This window comes from Brassica napus, chromosome C8, assembly GCF_020379485.1.
Source record: "Brassica napus cultivar Da-Ae chromosome C8, Da-Ae, whole genome shotgun sequence".
In the NCBI taxonomy this organism is placed as follows: domain Eukaryota; kingdom Viridiplantae; phylum Streptophyta; class Magnoliopsida; order Brassicales; family Brassicaceae; genus Brassica; species Brassica napus.
The window spans coordinates 39,687,446-39,708,623 of record NC_063451.1 but is presented as its reverse complement, the minus strand read 5'-3'; the positions used below and the strand labels follow the sequence as shown (position 1 = coordinate 39,708,623).

The following is a 21,178-nucleotide window of genomic DNA, read 5'->3' as shown; positions in this document are numbered from 1 at the left end:
TGCTAGTACAAAGCGAAAGAGATGATACGCCACCACATCCTTGACAGCCATCAACGACTGAATAACACGCCAGATCTATAACAGCCACACCATAAATACGAACCAAACTCAAAACTCCATGAAAACACACATGAGGTAAATCAAAACAAAGAAAAAGAGAACGGAAACCCTCTCCGGTGGTGTCGAGGAGCTACAATCACCGGAGAGGCAGAGATCTACTACAAGAAAACTTGGCGGGATGTTTGGCGGTGCTAATTTTAATTTAATCATGGGAGAAAATATAAAATGCTTACCTAAACGTGGGATAAGAAGATGGGACCCACAACGGGTCCAAATTCAGACACGAAAACAGGCCCCACCCAATAAGCGATGAGCTGTATATTTATTTTGTCTTGTTTTCACAGAAAAAAGCCCTTCATGTTTACAGTTAATTACACAACAGCCCCTTTCTTTCCTCCATGATCAACGACAAGGTCGAATACGATCGCTATTCTTCAATCTCTCTCTCTCTCTCTCTCTCTCTCTCTCTCCGTCGTCTTCATTCAATCTATCTCAGTGATTTACTCGCAATAGAAGTCGCCTCTTAATCTCTCTCGAGAGAGACTCAGGTACATCATCGTGAATCTTATAGTCTTCCTCTCGATTTCTCTCTGGTTTAATCTCTCACTGATCAATCTGTTACGATTCGTGTTGTTCGGATTAGAAAAGTTATCTCCTTTCGTAGTTTTTGATTCAATCTGATTCGGATCTCTGTCCGTGATCATTCACCAAACTTTTCTAGATTTAAAGATTTGATCTTTATTGCCAATGATTCAAGTATTGTTTCAATTGTTGTCGTTTTCTTGTCCTAATCTAGACAAATCTTTATGTTACTGTCGGAAAAAAATAATAATCCAATCTCCTTTAATTTGCACTAGTTTGTTTCACCATGGCCGGCCAAAACGCGCGTTTGAATGTGGTCCCCACTGTTACAATGCTCGGTGTGATGAAAGCTCGTCTCGTTGGAGCCACAAGAGGCCACGCTCTCCTCAAGAAGAAGAGCGACGCTTTAACCGTTCAGTTCAGAGCCCTTCTCAAGAAAATCGTAACCGCTAAAGAATCAATGGGAGACATGATGAAGACTTCCTCTTTCGCTCTCACCGAAGTCAAGTACGTCGCGGGCGAAAACGTCAAGCACGTCGTCCTAGAGAACGTCAAAGAAGCAACGCTCAAAGTCCGGTCAAGACAAGAGAACATCGCCGGCGTGAAGCTTCCCAAGTTCGATCATTTCTCCGAAGGCGAGACCAAGAACGACTTAACCGGTTTAGCTAGAGGTGGACAGCAGGTCCAAGCTTGCCGCGTGGCTTACGTGAAAGCCATTGAGGTTCTTGTCGAGCTCGCTTCTCTCCAGACTTCGTTCTTGACGCTTGATGAAGCGATCAAGACGACGAATCGGAGGGTTAATGCGTTGGAGAATGTGGTGAAACCGAAGATTGAGAATACGATCAGTTACATCAAGGGGGAGCTTGATGAGCTCGAGAGGGAAGATTTCTTCAGGCTGAAGAAGATTCAAGGGTACAAGAGGAGGGAAGTTGAGAGACAAGCGGCTAATGCTAAGGCCTTTGCTGAGGAGATGGTTCTTGAAGGGATCTCTATGCAGAGAGGGATTTCGATTAACGCTGCTCGTGATTTGCTTGCTGGTGGTGGTGCAGAGAAGGATGCAGACATTATTTTCTGAGGTGTGTGTGTGTGTGTGGGGGGGGGGGGGGGGGGGGGGCTCTCTATTTATCCTTTTGTGATTGATTGGTTTATTAATCTCTTCATCAGACTATGTTTCTTCAAAATAAAATGGATTTGATGTACAGATGAAAGATTGTATCATCTTGAGTTGTGCTTTGCTATGATTTTTCTGAAGATATTTGTGATTGTTACTCTTATATGCGTAATGATTAATTACCTTTTAAAAAAAAAAAGCCTTGATGATAGACATTGATGTTGGACAAGTAGTGTCTTGTTCCTGGTTTGGCATTGGCCTGCGGGTTCGGTTAATTTGGGTTTTCCGGATCTGTAAATTAGAAGATGAAATCGTTCGGACAGGGACAATTTTGTATGACACGATTTCATCTTCTAAATACATCAACACTGCTTAATGTTCGTCTCTTCTACCCTAACATTCTAAATAGCATCAAAAGCCTTTTTGGTGATGATAACAATATCAAAACTGAGATTATAAGGATATAATCATCATTAGTTACTAAGAATATTATATTAAAAAAGGCCATAACAGTGCCTCTTTAACACTCTCAGAATGAACAGGAACAACTTTACCAACTCTCAACGGAAAACACCGAGCTGATACTGAAACCCATCAAAGTAAAGCGAGACTTTGGATTTGTAAGACTGAAGCTTCTCCATGATCAACTGAATCGACGAGTCAGCTTCCACAACTATAATCTGCGACCTGAAGATGAAGATGGGCTGATCCGCAACGCGAGAGAGAGATCCAAAGGAACTCACGAGGTTGCATAAGCCAATGTCTTGACACACAGAGAAGCACAAACAAGACACATGCTTATATACGAATGTGGATGATAGCATTCCTTATTCTTCAAGCTAGTTGCTTTAACTAATGTTACTGATAAGCTGGGCAAGTTTATATAGAAAATGTGCTAAAAGAAGATCCTCTTCATTTTAGAGAGTCATACGGGATGTATCCAAATATTTTCTTGAAGTTATGCAATTTTCTCCGAGAAGACAAGTTTAACTGTTACAAGATATATCAGCTTTGAAGAAATGATTGCATCTTTTCTCCTAGTAGTTGGCCAAAATTCTAGGTGTTGCTATACAAGATGTACTTTTAAGAGATCCAAGTTTGCTATAAGTGAGAATTTTCACAAAGTTTTGCGAAGCTTTAAACCGAATTTCATCAAGTTTTATGGCTATGGCCGGAACACCTCAAAAGATTAAAGAAAGTACAAAATTGTATCCTTATTTTAAGACATCATGCTTATTATTTTTTATCATGATTCAATTATTATTTTCTGTATATCATAAGTTTTCTTCTATGTTCAGGATTGTGTCGGAGCTATCGATGGTATACATATATTTGCAATGGTACAAAAAAAGATGCAGCTCTTTTTCGCAACAGAAAAGGTGATATATCGCAAAATGTGTTGGATGCATGTAATTTTGATCTTGAATTCATATACATGTTTAGTGGATGGAAAGGTTCAGCTCATGATTCAAAAATATTAAATGATGCTTTAACAAGGAACACTAATCGACTACCAGTTCCGGAAGGTACATATATAGAAATATATATTTTAAATCATACATCTGTTTCTAAATAATTAACTATTTTATTGTGTAATATCAGGAAAATTTTATCTAGTTGATTGTGGTTTTGCAAATCGCCAAAAATTTTTAGCTCTATACCGAGGTGTTCAATACCATCAACGAGAGTTTTCTGGTCAAGATTCTACTCCTGAGAATGATAAATAGTTGTTTAATCATCATCTTGCTTCCTTGTAAGGAAAAGGAGGTGCAGATTTCTTTCGTAAGTTCTGTAGAACAGATAATTTTCTTGAAGAAAAAAACTCTGATGATGTAGAAATCTTGAAGAAGTTAGTAACAATGATGAACAAATTTTTGTAACTCAGGATCAGTAAAGAGAACATACCAATCAAGTGAGAGCCACAATAGCAACAAATATGTGGAGTGATTTTATGTTATAAAATCACCTATGATATATGAAATGAAAAACATGTATTTTAGTTTTTATATTTTTTATTTTACTACAAAGCTGAATTTATTGTAAATCCATTTGATTGATTTATAATAATCCACCTATTTTGATTTTGAATTATGTATTACTGATTCTGAAACCTATTTGTTTGATTTTAAAAATCAATGGATTTATTAAATCCAAAGAGGATTTCTAAATCCATTAAAATACTAGAACCAATAACCCCCACTAAAGCTCTATGGGGTGTTTAGTGGAATTCAATGAATTAATGAATTCAATGGAATTTAAATTTAAAGTAAAATACTTTGTTATTGGATTGAGTATTTGTTAGATGAAATTTGAAATAAACTAAAATCATCTGTTATTCAGTTTCCATTTGATTTTATCAGTATTCACTCTTCTTGAATTCTAATGGATTTTTGTATCTAAAATAAGAGTAAAACAAATACAAGACTTTTGCTTAATATTTTGAACGAATTCAATTGTATAAATATTTGGAGCACGAGAGATCTATTTCACATTTTCAGATGTTGATAGGGAAAGTGAGATTTTGACTGAAGAGAAAAAGAACATACTAATAAAAGTGTGCAAAAACTCCTAGGAGTTAGAATCCATGTCCAAATAATAGTTATTGCCAAAATGTAGAAGTCCAAACTGATCGTGTTCTGTATTATGTTAATAAGTGATTTGATTTATTAGAGATATGCAAAAACAAATTTACTTTTTAGAAGAATCTGAAAATTGGAGAGGACAGCGATAGGTTGAAGATGATTCAAAACAGCTTTGACTACATTCACAAATTCCACTTCTTAACTGCCTAATAAATTAAACTAATTTAAAAATTATTTTTAAGCAAAAAAACTACTTTTTTATTTTTTTTGTTTATTTATCTTTTCTACTGTTTTAGGACCAAAGACATAAAACGGGGAGACTTCAGCATGATAAGCGTAACCTGAAAAAAGAATAGGAGTCCAAGTGGTGTTTGGTAAAGAATTTCTATGTATTATGTCTAATTTGCATTTTCTATTTTGCATCATTCTTTAGTATTATCATAGTTGTTTTCTACACTAAATTATAGACTGGTTTCCCCATTAGTCTTTGTGAATGCTTAGTAATTAGAGAAAAAGTTATGTTCGCTTTTTTTTTTGAAAAAACGTTGTTTCTAATCTGTTAAACCAAATGAGCCAAAACAGTACATTTTGAATAATTGTCGGGCATGGCCTAAAACATAACTAAAGAAAATACACTCAAGAGTTGTTACAAAACAGGTAAATGATTAACATGAAAAAAGTTATTTCAGACATATCAAGTTACTATTGGAAAGATGATTTTTTGTTGAAAAGGACAAAGACAAACAAGTGTGATTACCAGGTTGTTATGGTTGTGGATGATTCACTAACATGTCGGTATAAGCGGTAAATTGTGCAAAACAATTAGATTAACATTTTATTCAAGTACTTGCTGTTAATATTTTAGTCATATGATTAATAAAATAATTAAATCCATATTTACAGTTTAGTATTTTGAAAGACTTAAAACTGCTTTGCTTTCTGTATTTTATAATAGGAAAATGGTCATAAAAAGCCTCAACTCTCACATTTGTCATTCAAATTGATAAAAATTTGAAAATATATTATGTTGGTTCAGAATTTTGGTATAGTTTGGTTAAAAAGTTTTTTAGTTAACCGATTACCAAACCGAACACCAAATGTTTTTTAGTTGCCGAATCAAACCAAACAGTTAGGCAAATTTGGTTCGGTTTGGAGGTCTATTTTGGAATTCTCTAGTTGAATACATGGTTTAAGTTCATTGTGATATAGACATGAATCAAAGCGTCGATTTTTCTTGTATCGATTCTTCTACACCACATCCAACTTTTAAGAATTAGGTCATGATGCTGCGTTGCATGATACTTGTTCAGGAGATAAGACATGGCATGTCACACACTAGGACATATTCGTTGCTTAACATATTAGCTTTTACGGAATCAAAAATTAAGTGGAGAAAGAATAACTCAAAGCAAGAAAAAGAATATAAACTTACATTACCATACAAAAAGCTTGTCCATATCCCTTATCTGTAACAAGCAAGACCATTCTTTCAAGCTATGGACAACTCCAGAAATGGCTATTCACATGCTCCAAATCAATCTAATAGATATGACTTAGATACAAGATCATCGGGTTGGCGAAGAAGGCCTGCTTTCTCTGTACAAAACCCTTGGTCCAGGACTGGTTCGGTCAGTAGCTTTATCTTTTCATCATATACATGTTAATGTTTTAGCCTCTTGATGTTTTGGTGTTCTCTTTCAGATAGTTAATAGGCGATTTCTCGATGATCCTCCTTCTGCTTACCCATCAACTGTGTACTTACTCATCAATTCATTATCATCTGAACCTATTCTGCTTTTGATTTTATTTCCAAGTCTTTGCATACTCTTCAAGAATTTGAAAACCGATGTTTTTGACAGAGATTCAGTACCACCACCACCTACTACTACACATCAGGTTCCAATCCGAACCAGCAACAACGTGCGGAGGCAGCACCTAGAGGCACTAAGACAAGCCGTTCACAACCGACATGATAGTAGACCCGAGAGCAGCTCAAGATCAGCAGCAGCATCACAAGCCAAAGAAGAAGACAACGTTCTGAAATATCTAACAAAAGAGACATACAACCCTGTCCCAAAAAGTCAGCTTCTCAGAAACCTCAGCTTATACTACAAAAACAAGAACTCAGGCCTCGAAAGCTCGAGAAACCCTCAAGGTTACTCCGGAGGAGACGAGAAGAGATGCTCAGTGTGTTTAGAAGACTTCGAGCCCAAGGAAACTGTGATGCTCACTCCATGCAAACATATGTTCCATGAGGAATGTATAGTCCCATGGTTGAAGAGCAAAGGTCAGTGTCCTGTCTGCAGATTCATCATTCTCACGCCAACAAGACGAGATCATTCTCCAGGTAGTAGCCCTGATATCGCCGGAGACATGACAGTGAACGATCTCTTCACATTACAGCTAATCTCTATGGTACAAGCAATGGAGGAAACTTTCCTTTTTGGTTATCATCATCGCCATTGAATCATAACTTTGACATCTCTATCTTTGTTGTACCTTTAACTAACTCAAATAAATAATACTCCATCTAAAAAACAGCAAATAAGGATAGACAGATGTGTCAAAGTTTCTCTCCCAGGCGAGCGTTTCGAGAAAGGTCTCTAGCTTTTCGAAAAGTCACTTTCTAACCCTTTTTACCCGCCAGACTTTTCCGCTTTTGGCTTGATTTCTCTGACTTTTCCCTAGCTTTTTCAAATTATTCCCTTTTTGAGTTTTACCAGCGGTTTCTTCACCGATCTTGGCCAATACCCCCCGGGTTCTTCCCCCGACCCGTGGTCGGAGGGACCGCTGCCGGCCGATTTCAACATCCGTCGCCGACCAGAAGAAGCTCTAGATCTCAGCTATGGTTCTCTCATCTTTAGAGAAATGTTTAACCGAAGTTTATGATACAGGGGTTCCTGTCCTTTCCAGCGTTTGAAAAAACCTTTGCCTGCTAGAGGAGGGTGTCCCCAACCTCTTCTCCTTTAGCTTGCTTACTACAGACAATTCACAAGAGTAGACAAAACGCAGTCCATCCGCGTTTTGGCGTAATCAAAAGTTATATCAAGATGCATAGAAGACTTTCTGTGGCAGAAAAAGGGAAACAAATCTGTTCCGATGAGCACCAAGCACCGCGAACAGCCAGAATCCGGGCAGAGCTCCCGGAGAACAATGAACTTCTCGATAAATGCTCACTCACCCTGATTGGAAGACTTACAAAACCGTCGGTGCAAAGGATTTGGCCACTGCTTTCCTTTTTCACAGACCTCTGGAAGTCAGATGTCAGACCAGTAGGAGCTGACCTCGGTAATGGTCTGTTCTAGTTCCAGTTCGAACGTGAAGAAGACCTATTACGCGTGTTGGACAAGAGACCTTACCATTTTGCTAGATGGATGGTCATAGTACAGAGATGGGAACCAACCCTGTCAAAAACGTTCCCTTCTATAATTCCCTTCTGGATAAAAGTGCATGGGGTTCCAATACATCTCTGGTCAGAAGAGATACTTAGGAGTATCGGAAATGACATTGGGCAATTCGAATCGGCTGAAATTACCCCTCAATCCATGAGGATGAGAGCTCAAATCAACGGACTTCTCCCTCTGATCACATCTACCGTCATCGAGTATCCTAATGGAGATGAAGTCATGGCTACCTTGGTGTATGAAAGGCTAGAGAAGCACTGCTCTACCTGTTTCCGCCTTGATCATGAGATACATGACTGCCTAGAGGAAAAGGCAAGGAAGAGAGCCCTCAAAGCTTCCATGGACATGGAATCTAACAAACAACTATCTTATCTCTCGGTGAAAGAATGCCGAGACGACTTGGAAATTGAGCCCCACAAGGCTACCTTCCAATTCTCTGCCTCGAATAGGTCCGAGCTACGGGAAGGAAGACCCCCAAGATACCCAAAGGAGGCTCCAGGGAGACGAACCCACAAAGCTCAACCAAAGGAATGGCAGGAGAGGGAATCCTCTAGACGATCTTACCATTCCATGGACCACTCTCGCAATGAGGCCCGCCACTACCACGCTTCCAGAGACTCAAACAAACAGCGACCAAACTCTACTTCGCAAGGAAGAAGTTTTTACAGAGAAATTCCTAGGAAGCAACCCTTAACTGATGACAATAGATCTAGCTCCACAAAAGAACAAGCTCCTATGTGTGAAAAGGGGGTTCCCTTACAAAGACAACCTCCTTCGTTACCGGAAGAAGCCATTCAAAGGGCAAGGGGAGAGGTGCGTGATGTCATGCTGCAATATACCTCTAGCGCTGATCCTACGGAATGAGAAGCTCGTAAGGAAAGGATGAGACAAGCAGAGGAACGGGGAGAATTGGAAGAAACAACTATCCTAGTGGCTCAGGCTGCTCTGAACGCAAGCACCCAAAGACTAAATGGTAAGCAAATTATCACCACACCAGAGAGAATCCCTGTATCACAGCGACTAGGATCAACTCCATTACAGGAGCGCAGCCCTGCTTCACAGCGACTCAGAACTACCTCACCCCGGGGTGCTGTCCTAGAACAACGTAGCACGGAAGGGATAGAGTTTCCTCCAAGCTCTGAACGGATCCCAGCATCAAGTAGATTGGGACCTACCCCTGACTCCCCAAGAGGAACAGATCCAACTGATACAGTCTCTGCGAGTAAAAAGAAACTGGGACGTCCTAGGGGAAGTAAAAATGCTCCACCAAATCCTAGCACAACGATGGCTTCAGGAGCACGTAAGCGCAGAGTAACACACTCTAAACCGTCCCCAGTGAGGAAAACACCAAGTGTGGTGAGGGAAAAACCAGCTGTTGACCCAGCTAGGGGAAAGAGTCAAGCAGGAACTTCAGCCACAAGTTCGGAAAACAGACCGCTCTGTAAAATGATCCCTGCAACATCGAGAAGGAAGAGGATGGATTTTCAGACTCCATCCATTCCCGGTCCTTAAAAATTACGAGCTGGAACTGTCGGGGTTTAGGGAATCCCCAGACAGTTCGACGTCTAAAGGAGATTCATCGCACTGTCTCTCCCGACATTCTTTTCCTTTCGGGAACAAAAAATCCCGATCCTTTCGTGCTCAGCAAAACTCAGCAGCTGGGATACGATCATCACCATCTCATACCGCCGACAGGCCACGGTGCGGGTGGCCTAGCAATATTTTGGAGGAAAGAAACCAAGCTCCACATCCTCACCGCAAACGCAAACTTCATAGACACATGCATTGAGTATGAGGGAAAGTCGTTCTTTGCTGCCTTTATTTACGCAGACACTGATGCTGTAACAAGAAGATTATTTTGGAAACAATTGGTGTCGCTTATGAATAACAGAGAAGATTCAAATTTTATTACTGGTGACTTCAATGATATTGTCAACAATGCGGAAAAGGAGGGAGGTCCAGCCCGAGCAGAGGGCTCTTTCGTGGACTTACGATCTTTCTACTCGGAAGGAGACTTATATGACTTACCCCACTCAGGGGATTTTCTCTCTTGGAGAGGTAAACGAGGTGATTACCTTGTTCGCTGCCGACTGGATAGAGCAGCGGCGAATAGCGCTTGGGCAGAGATGTTCCCAACGGCCCGCAGCCAATACCTAGACTACGAGGGATCTGATCATCGACCCATAGTCACCATTGTTGAACGTGAGAGAAAGAAGCGCAAAGGAATGTTTCGCTACGATCGTAGGCTAAAAGATAATATTGAAGTCAAGACCTTGGTGGAGGAAATTTGGAAAAACGCTGGAAATGTCTCCATTAGAGAGAAGATCGCATTTACGAGAACAGCAATTGTGGAATGGAGTAAAACACAATACCTCAATAGCAGAGTGTTCATTGAACTGAAGAAACAAGAACTCGAACTAGCTATGATAAACCCAGTGGGAGACCAAGAGCTGATAAAAAAGATAAATGACGACCTGAGTAAAGCGTATCAGGAGGAGGAAGAATATTGGAGACAAAGAAGCCGTCTGCTTTGGTTAAAGTTGGGAGATCGTAATACGGGGTATTTTCATGCGGTATCTAAGAACCGACGCAGAGCTAATAATCTTTCAGTCCTGGAGAAGAGCAATGGCGAGATGGTATATAAGGAGGAAGATATCACAAAGGTCATAGTGGAATATTACCATGCTTTGTTCACATCAGTGGTGGGCGAAAGACGAGACACCGTAACCCATGCCCTTCAGCGCATGGTCACGGAGGACGACAACAGCAAGCTGACTAGCCGGCCATCAGCACAAGAAATCAGAGATGCAGTCTTCTCCATTCACGCAGATAAGGCCCCTGGGCCGGACGGGTTTTCCGCTAGCTTCTTCCACTCCAATTGGGAGATCATCGGGCATGATATAGTGAGAGAAGTACAAGATTTCTTTGATACCGGAATCATTCCACCGCGGATCAATGAGACGAATATTAGAATGATTCCGAAGATCCAAAGCCCGCAAGCTGTAGCGGACTACCGACCCATCGCTATTTGTAATGTTTTTTACAAGATCATCTCCAAACTCTTAACGAGAAGATTACAGCCCCTTCTGTCAACCATAATATCGGAGAATCAGTCCGCTTTCGTCTCGGGCCGAGCGATTTCCGATAACGTGCTGATCACCCATGAGGTCCTACACTTTTTGAAAACCTCGGATGCAGAGAAGAGATGTTCCATGGCTGTCAAAACAGACATGAGTAAAGCCTACGATCGGCTGGAATGGGAGTTCATCGAGCTGGTCCTCACGAGATTGGGCTTCGACGACAAATGGGTCAGCTTAATCATGCAGTGTATATCCACTGTCACATACTCCTTCCTCATCAACGGCTTGCCTAGGGGAAGGGTTAAAGCGAGTAGAGGTATCCGTCAAGGAGATCCTCTTTCACCATACATCTTCATTTTGTGTACTGAAGTTCTCACGGGACTATGTAACAGAGCAAGCGAAGAGGGTTCTCTTCAGGGAATTCAGGTTGCAAGGGCATGCCCCCGAGTCAACCACCTCCTCTTCGCGGATGACACTATGTTCTTCACCCGAGCTAACAAGAAAAGTAGCCAGGCTTTGCGTACGATTCTCCGCCGGTACGAGGAAGCATCTGGACAGACGATCAACGCGGACAAATCGTCCATATCTTTTTCAAGAAGGACCCCGGAGACTCTAAAGAATGTTGTCAAAGAGGAGCTGGGCATATACAGCGAAGGCGGTGTGGGTAAGTACCTCGGATTGCCGGAACATTTTGGAAGAAGAAAGAGGGATCTCTTCACTTCCATAGTTGACAAAATCAGACAAAAGGGAAAGAGTTGGACGAACCGTTTCTTGTCCAAAGCCGGAAAGCTTACAATGATTAAGAGTGTTCTATCTCCTGTCCTTTCTCATGCCATGACCTGTTTTAAATTACCGGTATCACTGTGCAAGCGAATCCAGTCTGCAGTCACAAGATTTTGGTGGGATGACAAAGAAGGACAACACAAAATGGCTTGGACTTCATGGGAAAAAATGACGAAACCCAAAGCCATAGGGGGACTGGGGTTCCGAGACTTCTTGGCTTTCAATGATGCATTCCTAGGAAAACTCGCATGGAGGATATTCCACAATCCGGACATCCTACTCTCCCGAATCTATAAGGGTAAGTACTGCAACTCTGAGGATTTTTTAAGCGTAACAGAGAAAAAATCGATCTCACATGGCTGGAGAGGAGTACTGCTTGGAAGGGACCTTCTCAGAGAAAACATGGGATGGATCGTCGGAAATGGACTTTCGATCAAAGCCTGGCAGGACCCTTGGCTGAGCATGATAGAGCAACAGAGGCCGATCGGGCCTGCGACCGAAACATCTTCAAATATTACGGTAGCAGAGCTATTTATCGAGGGCACAAGGGAATGGAATGGGGAAAAAATTCTCGATATCTTCCCTCAGTGGGAGTCGACTATCAGAACCATCAAACCAAGCCTCGCGGGAGCACCGGATAAACTGATTTGGCTGGGCACAGACTCAGGAGAATACACTACCAAGTCCGGCTACCATACAACAATAAAATTGAGAACTGTGACAGAGGAGACTACAGAAGATGGGGGGGGGGGGGGGGGGGGGGGGGGGAAGTAGAATGGTTCAAGTTTATCTGGAATCTCCAAACCTCACCGAAAATCAAAATGTTCCTCTGGAAAGTGTTTCAAAAAGCCATACCTGTGGGTGAGGTCCTTGCAGCACGTCACATAACATCAGAAGTTCGATGCAAGAGATGCGGAACTCCGGAATCTATAGCTCATCTATTTCTTCATTGCCCCTTCGCCAAAAAAATCTGGGCCTTGGCCCCTTTTGCGACGGAAGTTGAGTATAGCGGATTGATAGATTTACAGGATGTTTGGCTTGAGCTATGTGGCAAAACCTGTTTGCCTCCTAAAGGTGTGGCGACCAGTCAACTAGCACCGTGGATTATCTGGCAGCTATGGATAGCGCGAAACCAACTGAGCTTCGAAGGGAAAACGTACACAGAGGAGGAAACGATGACGAGGGCTGTGGCCCTAGCGCGGGAGTGGCAAAATGCCCAAGAACCAAAAATACCACCAAAGCCCAAGAGCCCTCTGTGCCTGCCCCCCAGGCCCCCTCACTGTCTAGTGCTTAATACTGATGCAGCATGTAAAGCTACCTCGATGTTGGCCGGATTTGGATGGACTACAAGAGACTCAGCTGGAACCTCCTCCTTCACAAGATATGACCGATTTGTAGGATCAGCGCTGGTTGCAGAAGGACTGGCCTTAAGAGAAGCTTTGAATAGATGTAAAGAGCAAGGGGTAAGGAAACTGGTGTGCGAATCAGACTCGTCCCAGCTTATCAAGGCCATCAACTCTGGCGCGGTGAAGCCTGAAATTTATGGAATTGTTTCTGATATTCTTGAGCTGGCTAGCTCGTTTGATGTAATCTCTTTCGGTTGGATCTCTAGAGAGAGAAACCTTAATGCTGATAAGCTAGCAAAACATTGTTTGTTGGAGGTTGAAGCTTTTATGGCTATCACCTAACTCCTTTATGATCTAATATAAGTTTGTGTTTCAAAAAAAAAAAATACTTCATCTTTTTAGTAAGAAAAGACTTTAAAACTTAATAATAATAATTATTTATATAATTATATTATTTTACACTAGTAATGATTCAACTGATTTAATTAATTTATACTATTATTTAGCTAATAAAAACATATACTAAACTTTAAAATTAATTTTAAATAGTTTAAGAAAACATTAATTGGAGATTATTAATTTATTACTTGGAGATTTGTAATGAATCATATGAATCCACCATTGATATACCTTTACAGTGGAAAATAAAAAGTTTCCCTTTTTGGATTTTGGCTACACACACAACTCATCTAGAACTATCACAGAAAGGAATGGCGCCAAAATGTTGCTCCTCCGTAGCCACAGTCCCACGGCGGAACACGGAGGCGCAATCAGGCAAGTCACCAAGATCACCGAACAGTGACTCATCTTCCTCTTCGCCTACTGAAAAGCCTCTCTCTAGTGTTACGTCGAGGAAACTCCCACCGTAAGAGGAACCAGAGGATGATGAGATCGACGCGTCGTAGAACCACCCGAACTCGGGGAGTTCGCTGTAGCAGCCACCTAAGAGCAGCGAAGAGTCCACGTGGCTTAGGTCTAGTCCCGCAGGCTCCTCAGCGACGATGGTTGCTTCTTCCTCCTCCTCCTCTTCTTCCATGTTTTCCTCTTTCTTGGCGGTTTTGAGGACGACGGCGGTGGTGCGGTGGTGGTGGGATTTGTTGTTAGCGGCGGAGGGGAAAGGGTGGTTGTGGTCGCAGGCGTAAGTTATCATGAGCTTTGAGGGGTCCACACGACTTCTCTCCACCTGCTTCCTTGCCGGACATCCCTTTGAACTGCTGCATCTGTAATAGCCCCTGAGAGATCCACCAAACACTAAAAGTGATTAACTTTAACTTTTCCAGCAAAATTAAATTAAAAAAAATTTACACTTTTTTTTTTTTTTTGGAGCAACTAATATTTGCGCACGTGAATCACGCACATATATGTAAAATGCCTTTTCCTTTTTGTGCGCATTACCCTTTGTGATTAGAATCAAGATCTACAGCTACTTTAATATTTAATCTTCTCCAATGTTATTTATTACCAAGTAAAGCAAATCTCTAAAGATAATTTAATTTAATTAATGACTCATCTAATTGCTTCATAAGACAATAAATAACAAGAATAAAGGAACTGGCGCGTGAATCAACGGGAACATCAGACGCGTATGTTTTTGTATTAAACTCAACGAGGTGCGTATGTTAGCCCAACAACCGGGTAGACTAACATACGCTGAAAATCAGCCGCCACGCCACTGACAAAAAAAAGAGAGGAGAAAACGGTAAAGATTACCTAGGATAAGGCGAGCCTTTGATCGGTTTTTGACCGTACTTTCTCCAGGCCCATGAATCGGACGGTGGATATACCTCTCCTCTACTCTTAGATCCTTCCACGTCAACAATCGGAACCGATACAACTCTCTTCTCCATGTTCCTCCTGCTACACACAATCATCACATTTTCAGACTATTGTTTTGAACAAAATTTATAATAATTCGTACGAAAATATGAAAAAAAAATCAGAAAAACCTTTTCTTTGGAGTTGGTTTTAAGATCTTGGAGTCTTCACAAGAAGAAGGAGAGTCCGGAACGACGTCGTTGTATGTCTCATCTTCTTCGTCGGATTCTTGAATTCCTCTACGGTGCATATTGATCTCGACCGTTCGAGACAGAGAACCGAAGATGTTTTTTCTGTTGGGAGGGGGTGATTAGGAGGGTGATTAGTGAGAGGGTTTTAATCAATCTGATGTGATTATTATTCTCGACTTGTTTTTTTTGGGACGTGCAGGCAAATATCAAAGGGATTATATTTTTATTATATTTGCTGGTATTTTTATTCGAATAAAATATTACTAGTTGTTTGAAAGGTTCTCTCGTGGTATATTATTTTATTATGCCTATGAGGTTTGCTAATCAAATTATTTGTTTAATTAGCTGGACATTTTGATTAAGTCCATGCATACATATGCAAATCTATATTATAATTAATCCGCGTCTGATCTATATAGACTGTTATCTTTTATTTTTTGCTGTCCATGTAATAAAATGATAAGTATAATACATGTACACACACATATACTCTTTTTTGTAATATCCGAAATGAAGTTAGCAACAAGTCTACAACCCATCTGACTCCAATTAATTAAAATAAAGGAACTCCATCAAAGATGTGATAAACTTTATAATGCGGTTAATGTCGTTATGAATCAGATTAAGCTGAAACTATCAATTCTTACGTGAGATGTTTAAGCTGTCTAGTGAACCGATTCGTCTGTTTTTTACTCCTTAATTAAACTATGACTTGAAAAATTGTTTGCAAAAAAAAAATTAAACTATGACTTGATTGAAGTATTATGTTATCAAAAAAACTATGAGTTGATTAATTGGTCCGTTTCAATCTCCAAAGAATTCATCTGGTCGAGAACTTTACACACACATATATATTAGTTTTGTATTTGGTAACTAATTTTACAGAGATATGACCTATTTATAAGACTTGTCTCTTATCTATTGAAACCTTTGTGTAGATTGTTTTCTTGTTGATTAGTATATGTATAGCTAAGAGATCTTTTCTCCCTCCCAAAATCTTGTCGCTCGGCTTATTCACTTTACAAGTGTGTTCTAGAAGTGATGTAGAATATTTACGTAGCCAAATTTTTTTTCTAAAACACAAATATCTTTCAATCATGGGTTATAAAGATTTTTAAAAGGTATAGATTTTTTTTTGGTTTTATAAAGCAAGATACCTACAGTATGTATATTTTAATTTTAGAAAATTTACAAGTAAAAAATTATATCTTTTTAAATTTACAACCAAAATTCTTCAACAAAAATTTATACAATTACATCAAGAAAATCTACAGCATTAGTTATACAACAAGATATATAAAGTTACATCTCATTCTAATTAATCAAGTCCATATAAAACAAAATGAATAGATTTTGCACCCAAAAGAATATATATACAACATATCTGGCTAAATTTATTCACTGTATTAATTTTGAATTGAAAATATGTGAACCTCACATGGTATTTTAATTCAACAAACTCAAATAATATAACGACAAAAACGAGTAGTTTGAATCCAATGAGTCAAGAAACCATCATCTAAATAACGTGTTATAAAATGCATATCATAAATTAAAAAAAAAATAGTAAAAACCAATACTAACACATGAAAAACATGGAATAAATCACTTGTGAATTAGGCTAGGGGTTATATAAAGTTATGAGCTGATGAAACTTCGCTTGTGTGCAATGATTTTTTTGCTTTTATGTTTTGGGTCGTACTCGTACCATCCAAACGGTAAAGACGTAATGAGATCTTAACCAAAAAGTTTGTAGAGAGTAGTGACATGGGCCCTTTCTATGACAAATATACATGTCGTTTAAGATTGACACATCTGATCATGTTTGTCGAGGAGTTTGGCTTAGATAAAAAGCTGCAACTCATGTGGGATAAAGAGAAAAGGATAATGAAAAACATATAGAGGCTCGTGACTCCAGACAAAATGACTTAATCCCTAGGGGACTTCATAGTTTTCTTTATAAATGTGTACATAGTATTGGGCTGGAAATGGCTTATTGTAAATCTGTGTGGGATAAAGTCAAGATTCCTTCCAGTCATTTGTAAATCATAATTATTAGTTTAATTACTCCATTATTGTCCCCAACTACTATCACAATTTTTTTCCTGGTTGTATCGGTTTTTCAATAAACTATATATGTAACGCTTGTTTACACACACATTGTATGTATATGTTTGATTTGGTCATTTCTGTTCATGATAGCTAGTGTTGAACCAATCAATAATTTGCTCGAATCTGATGCAATTTAGAATTGACAATGAAACATGATTGGATAATGTTATTGATGTTGCTATATTATAATGATGTACAAGTATAAGGTAATTTACAATCGACACGTCTTGTAAAGAGTATTAAAATAGACCCATAGTCAAAGATTCTTTAAGATAGATAATGTAAGCTAAAAACGCGTTTTCACGTTTGTTCGATCGTTTCACGTAGTTATATGCGTTAAACCGAACTCTAATCCGATTTTAAAGATTTTCGTTCTTTATAATCAAAAACTCTGGAGAGCCATGAAAGCATTGTAGATAGGCAATAATGATATTCAAATGTATAGAAGAGAACATAAAAGCAAAACAAAACACGATTCGAAACCGAGGGGACAAACAAAAACACAGTTTATAGATCTCTGTTCGAGACAGATGGTTTCAACCAGTAATATTCTGAGACTTGTTGAGGATGACTCCTTCGTACTTAACTTGGAACCATTTCATGGCATCATCTTTGGTGACTCTGTGCTGGATACCAACACGAGCCTTGCATCTTCTGCGACGCGCCACACGGTAACCAGGACGCTCAAGAACAACATAGAAGTCCATACCGTAGATTCCAGTCGAAGGATCATACCTAACAAGGAATCAATCAAAAGTCAAAAGCCCCATTCAAATAGCTGATTACACAAAAGACCATCTTTTAAGTTGTTTCAGACTTACTTGATACCCAAATCAATGTGCTCCTGAATACCAAAACCGAAGCAACCAGTGTCGCTAAAGTTCCTTCTCAAGAGCTCATACTCTTTAACCTTGAGTCCACTTTCAAGGAGTTGCATTGCCTTGTCTCCCCTGACGGTGACGTAGCAAGCGATCTTCTCGTTACGTCTGATACCGAAAGAACGAACAGTGTATCTCGCTACAAAAGAGATAACAACAATCTCAGAACAAAAAGCAAGTAACTTCAAACATTAACGAACACTGATAGCTACTGAAGTATCAGTACAAACTGACTAATCAAAACATGACAACACACAGTTTCATAGACTCATTGCTTGTCCTAAACATCTCAAAATTCATTTCACTAAACTAGTAGTAAAGGCTCACCTTTGGAGAAGACAGGAGTCTGGCCACTCAACTGTTCCAAGACCTTGGAGGCTCTGGTGAGACGATCTCCACTCTCACCGACGGAGATGTTGAGGACCAGCTTCTGCACTTTGATGTCCCTCATTGGGTTCGATAGCTTCTTCTCCGACGCCTGATTCAATTCATCCCAACCAATAAAGAAAGAATCAGCAATTAACACATCTTTTACTAGAAATATCAATTACACAACAAAAAAAAGAAAAGTTAACTGCGAACGGACCATTTGGGATTCGGGCTGCGAGAAAACTCCGGCCGGGAAGGGAAAGCTGGAATCGAAAGAGATAACGGAGGACGCCGCGGCGAAGTATATAAACCCTAGCGTGTCTAGGGTTCTAAAATGCAAAATTACGAGTAATGAAATGACTACTCTACCCTCTTGGTTACAACCAACCCCACGTTTCCCTCACGTGACGAATCGGTTCCTAATTTCGGTTTTTATCCGGTTCGGGGCAGATATGCTAGTGAGGTTGGATTTGTAGCCCTGAGAGGCTAGGATTAGCCCTCTAGATCATCACATGTAGAAAATTCCTCTATTTTTAGACCACGTTTATCCCTAAAAAACTCAAATGGTTTTTCTTAGGTTTTCTTTTATTTAAAAAAAAAAAGAAACTAAAAAACAAACCAATCGCGGACCGCCACGAGTCAGTGGAGCCCGCGAACAGTGTAAGAAACTCACTAAATCGGTTTTTAATTAGTAGTTTTTGTAACTGATCCTTAAGGGTTTTGTGGAGGTCCACGCACTAAGAACCTTACTAAGGACCCCGGATAAACATGCTCTTAGGCCCATAATTTTGGAAACCACACTTCCTCTTTCCATAATATCATTTTGACTTTTTTCTCTTATTACATAAATAATATTATTTTAAAATTTCAATACAACTTAAACTTATTTTAAATTTAATATTAATTATAAAATACGTTGATCTTATAAATAATTTTACTTAAATATAATTAATAAGAATATAAATGTATTTGAATCATTTTTTTAATATGTGTCAAAAGTGTTAAAATGACTCTCTCTTTTTTTGCAAAACGGAGAAAGTATATTGTTAGCTATATGATTCATTAAATATCACCCAACTAATGTGGTATTCAATTATATAGATTTAATAATCTATATTATAATAGTTGAGTTTTTGCTCACTCCTCGGTGTATCAGCGTTTTGTGGACCCCACTTTAAAAAATGTGAAAAAGTGTCGAGCTCATAACTTGAACCCGAGTTATTAGATAGAAACATCAACATTTATACCACTAAGTTAAACGATACTTTGTACATTGATGGTCGAACCTAATATATATTTATGAAGGTCGGAAGCCCTAGGCTTCATGTGAGGGTCGGGCCTACAAGTGTATTATGGGTTTCATTTTTAAATGAGATTCATCACGTTATATGAAAAAGCTCAAGTGTGCAACAATTATAGTTTTCCTGTATTGTAAACTATTGTCGTTTTACATGAGTTTGAGTTCTTTTCATCATTGTCTCAAACAAGTCTGAGTTACAGAGTTGCGCTGTGTCTCTGTTCGTAATCTATTTTTTCACCGGTGAACTCTTCGTGTCTCCATCTTAAATCGCTTGATCATAAATGTTGATGATTTGTAGCCCCTCTGTAAACCCTATATATATGATTTTCATCTTTGATAAATCCAATCTGTATCTCCACAAAACTCATTGATTCCTCTTAGCTTTAACCATCTTCTAGAAAATGTTTTTCTCTGCCTCTCCAGTTCCTCAAACCAGCGTCCGTCACTCAACCTTCAAGTCTCTCCGTCTTGGTCGTAGTAGTCAGAGCATAGCCTCTGGCTTCCTCCGCTTCTGGGATTCCCTGAACTTCAAGAAAGACAGGGAGTTTGTGGGAATCACGGTTCTCTTCCTTGATGAAAAGGTAAGTTAATCTTCGATCTATCACACTTATTTAACATAATTGTTTTAATTGTTTTCTTGATTTTTTCTTGAATAATATTATTTGCAGATTCCGTGATTCATGGGTTTACTCCCATCGGACGTGCTAATCATTACATGCCATCTTTGAAAGCAGATTCCATTGTGAAAGTCGATCGCTTTGAGGTTGCTATGTGCTCAAACATGTACAAGATAACTGATCATCCATTCCTCATTCGTTTCATCTCACTAACCATTATTGATGAAGTCATCATGAGTGCTCCTGAGATCAATCTCCGGTCAAGATTAGACTGTTCGAAATTTCCAAGTGATTGCGAACACAAACCTAGAACTCCCAGGTATATTATTATATTGCATATGGGTTTATATTATGTTTCGATATCATAACTGATATTTAAACACGCAGATTTGGTAGGGCAAATCCGTTCTGTCCAGGGCTCTGACCTCACCAAAGAAACAACTCGAGTCATTATCCGTCTTCTCATTGATCCGTAAGAAACAATCAACACATAATTCCTTTTATATTACTGTCTATATTGCGCTAACATCAATAATCAAAAATATTTCATACCCAAGATTTGTAGTCGTCTATTTATCTCCCTTACTTATCAATCTAATTTTACACAAATGTTTATTTTACAGCTTAAATGAAACCACAATAACCCAAACAATCAAAACGCCAAAAATTAGAATCCAAAAAAAAAACGAATCATTAATGATTACCTCTCTTTTTATCTAATCTTACAAATAAACTTCAAAACAAATATACCAAACCAATCAACTCAACTAAAACTCAACGACAGTACACTGAGCCAGCTAAAAAAGTAAAAAACTACAGGACCAGTTATTTAACAATTTACAAACTTACTTTCACAGATGCTTACGAAGAAGACGAAGACAACAACTAAGATCAGTGAAATTACATAAACAAAAAAACAGAGTAAGTTACAAACTCTGATAAATACAA

General features: G+C 39.2%; 4 protein-coding genes across 5 annotated transcripts; 2 read left to right on the top strand and 2 right to left on the bottom strand.

The window, feature by feature from the left end:
* The first annotated feature begins 398 nt into the window (after positions 1 to 398).
* On the top strand, positions 399 to 1,904 carry LOC106368300 (V-type proton ATPase subunit D-like). Its single transcript, XM_048764787.1, has 2 exons — positions 399 to 608; positions 918 to 1,904. Exon 2 carries the CDS (start codon positions 929 to 931, stop codon positions 1,715 to 1,717), a length of 789 nt encoding a protein of 262 aa, XP_048620744.1. The 5' UTR covers positions 399 to 608; positions 918 to 928; the 3' UTR covers positions 1,718 to 1,904.
* A 3,811-nt stretch (positions 1,905 to 5,715) lies between these two features.
* Positions 5,716 to 6,880, top strand: LOC106368295 (E3 ubiquitin-protein ligase At3g02290). The gene is made up of 3 exons (XM_013808218.3): positions 5,716 to 5,963; positions 6,037 to 6,089; positions 6,195 to 6,880. The coding sequence occupies exons 1-3, from the start codon at positions 5,832 to 5,834 to the stop codon at positions 6,799 to 6,801; spliced, it is 792 nt and encodes a 263-aa protein (XP_013663672.1). The 5' UTR covers positions 5,716 to 5,831; the 3' UTR covers positions 6,802 to 6,880.
* A 6,629-nt stretch (positions 6,881 to 13,509) lies between these two features.
* LOC106368291 (probable WRKY transcription factor 69) lies at positions 13,510 to 15,228 on the bottom strand. 2 transcript variants are annotated; one of them, XM_013808212.3, is made up of 3 exons: positions 14,895 to 15,228; positions 14,659 to 14,805; positions 13,510 to 14,180 (listed from the first exon to the last, which is right to left on the bottom strand). In XM_013808212.3, the coding sequence occupies exons 1-3, from the start codon at positions 15,011 to 15,013 to the stop codon at positions 13,634 to 13,636; spliced, it is 813 nt and encodes a 270-aa protein (XP_013663666.1). In that variant the 5' UTR covers positions 15,014 to 15,228; the 3' UTR covers positions 13,510 to 13,633.
* A 2,235-nt stretch (positions 15,229 to 17,463) lies between these two features.
* On the bottom strand, positions 17,464 to 18,765 carry LOC106415366 (60S ribosomal protein L11-1). Its single transcript, XM_013856046.3, has 4 exons — positions 18,531 to 18,765; positions 18,272 to 18,422; positions 17,888 to 18,083; positions 17,464 to 17,801 (listed from the first exon to the last, which is right to left on the bottom strand). Exons 1-4 carry the CDS (start codon positions 18,531 to 18,533, stop codon positions 17,603 to 17,605), a joined length of 549 nt encoding a protein of 182 aa, XP_013711500.1. The 5' UTR covers positions 18,534 to 18,765; the 3' UTR covers positions 17,464 to 17,602.
* Positions 18,766 to 21,178: the final 2,413 nt, after the last annotated feature.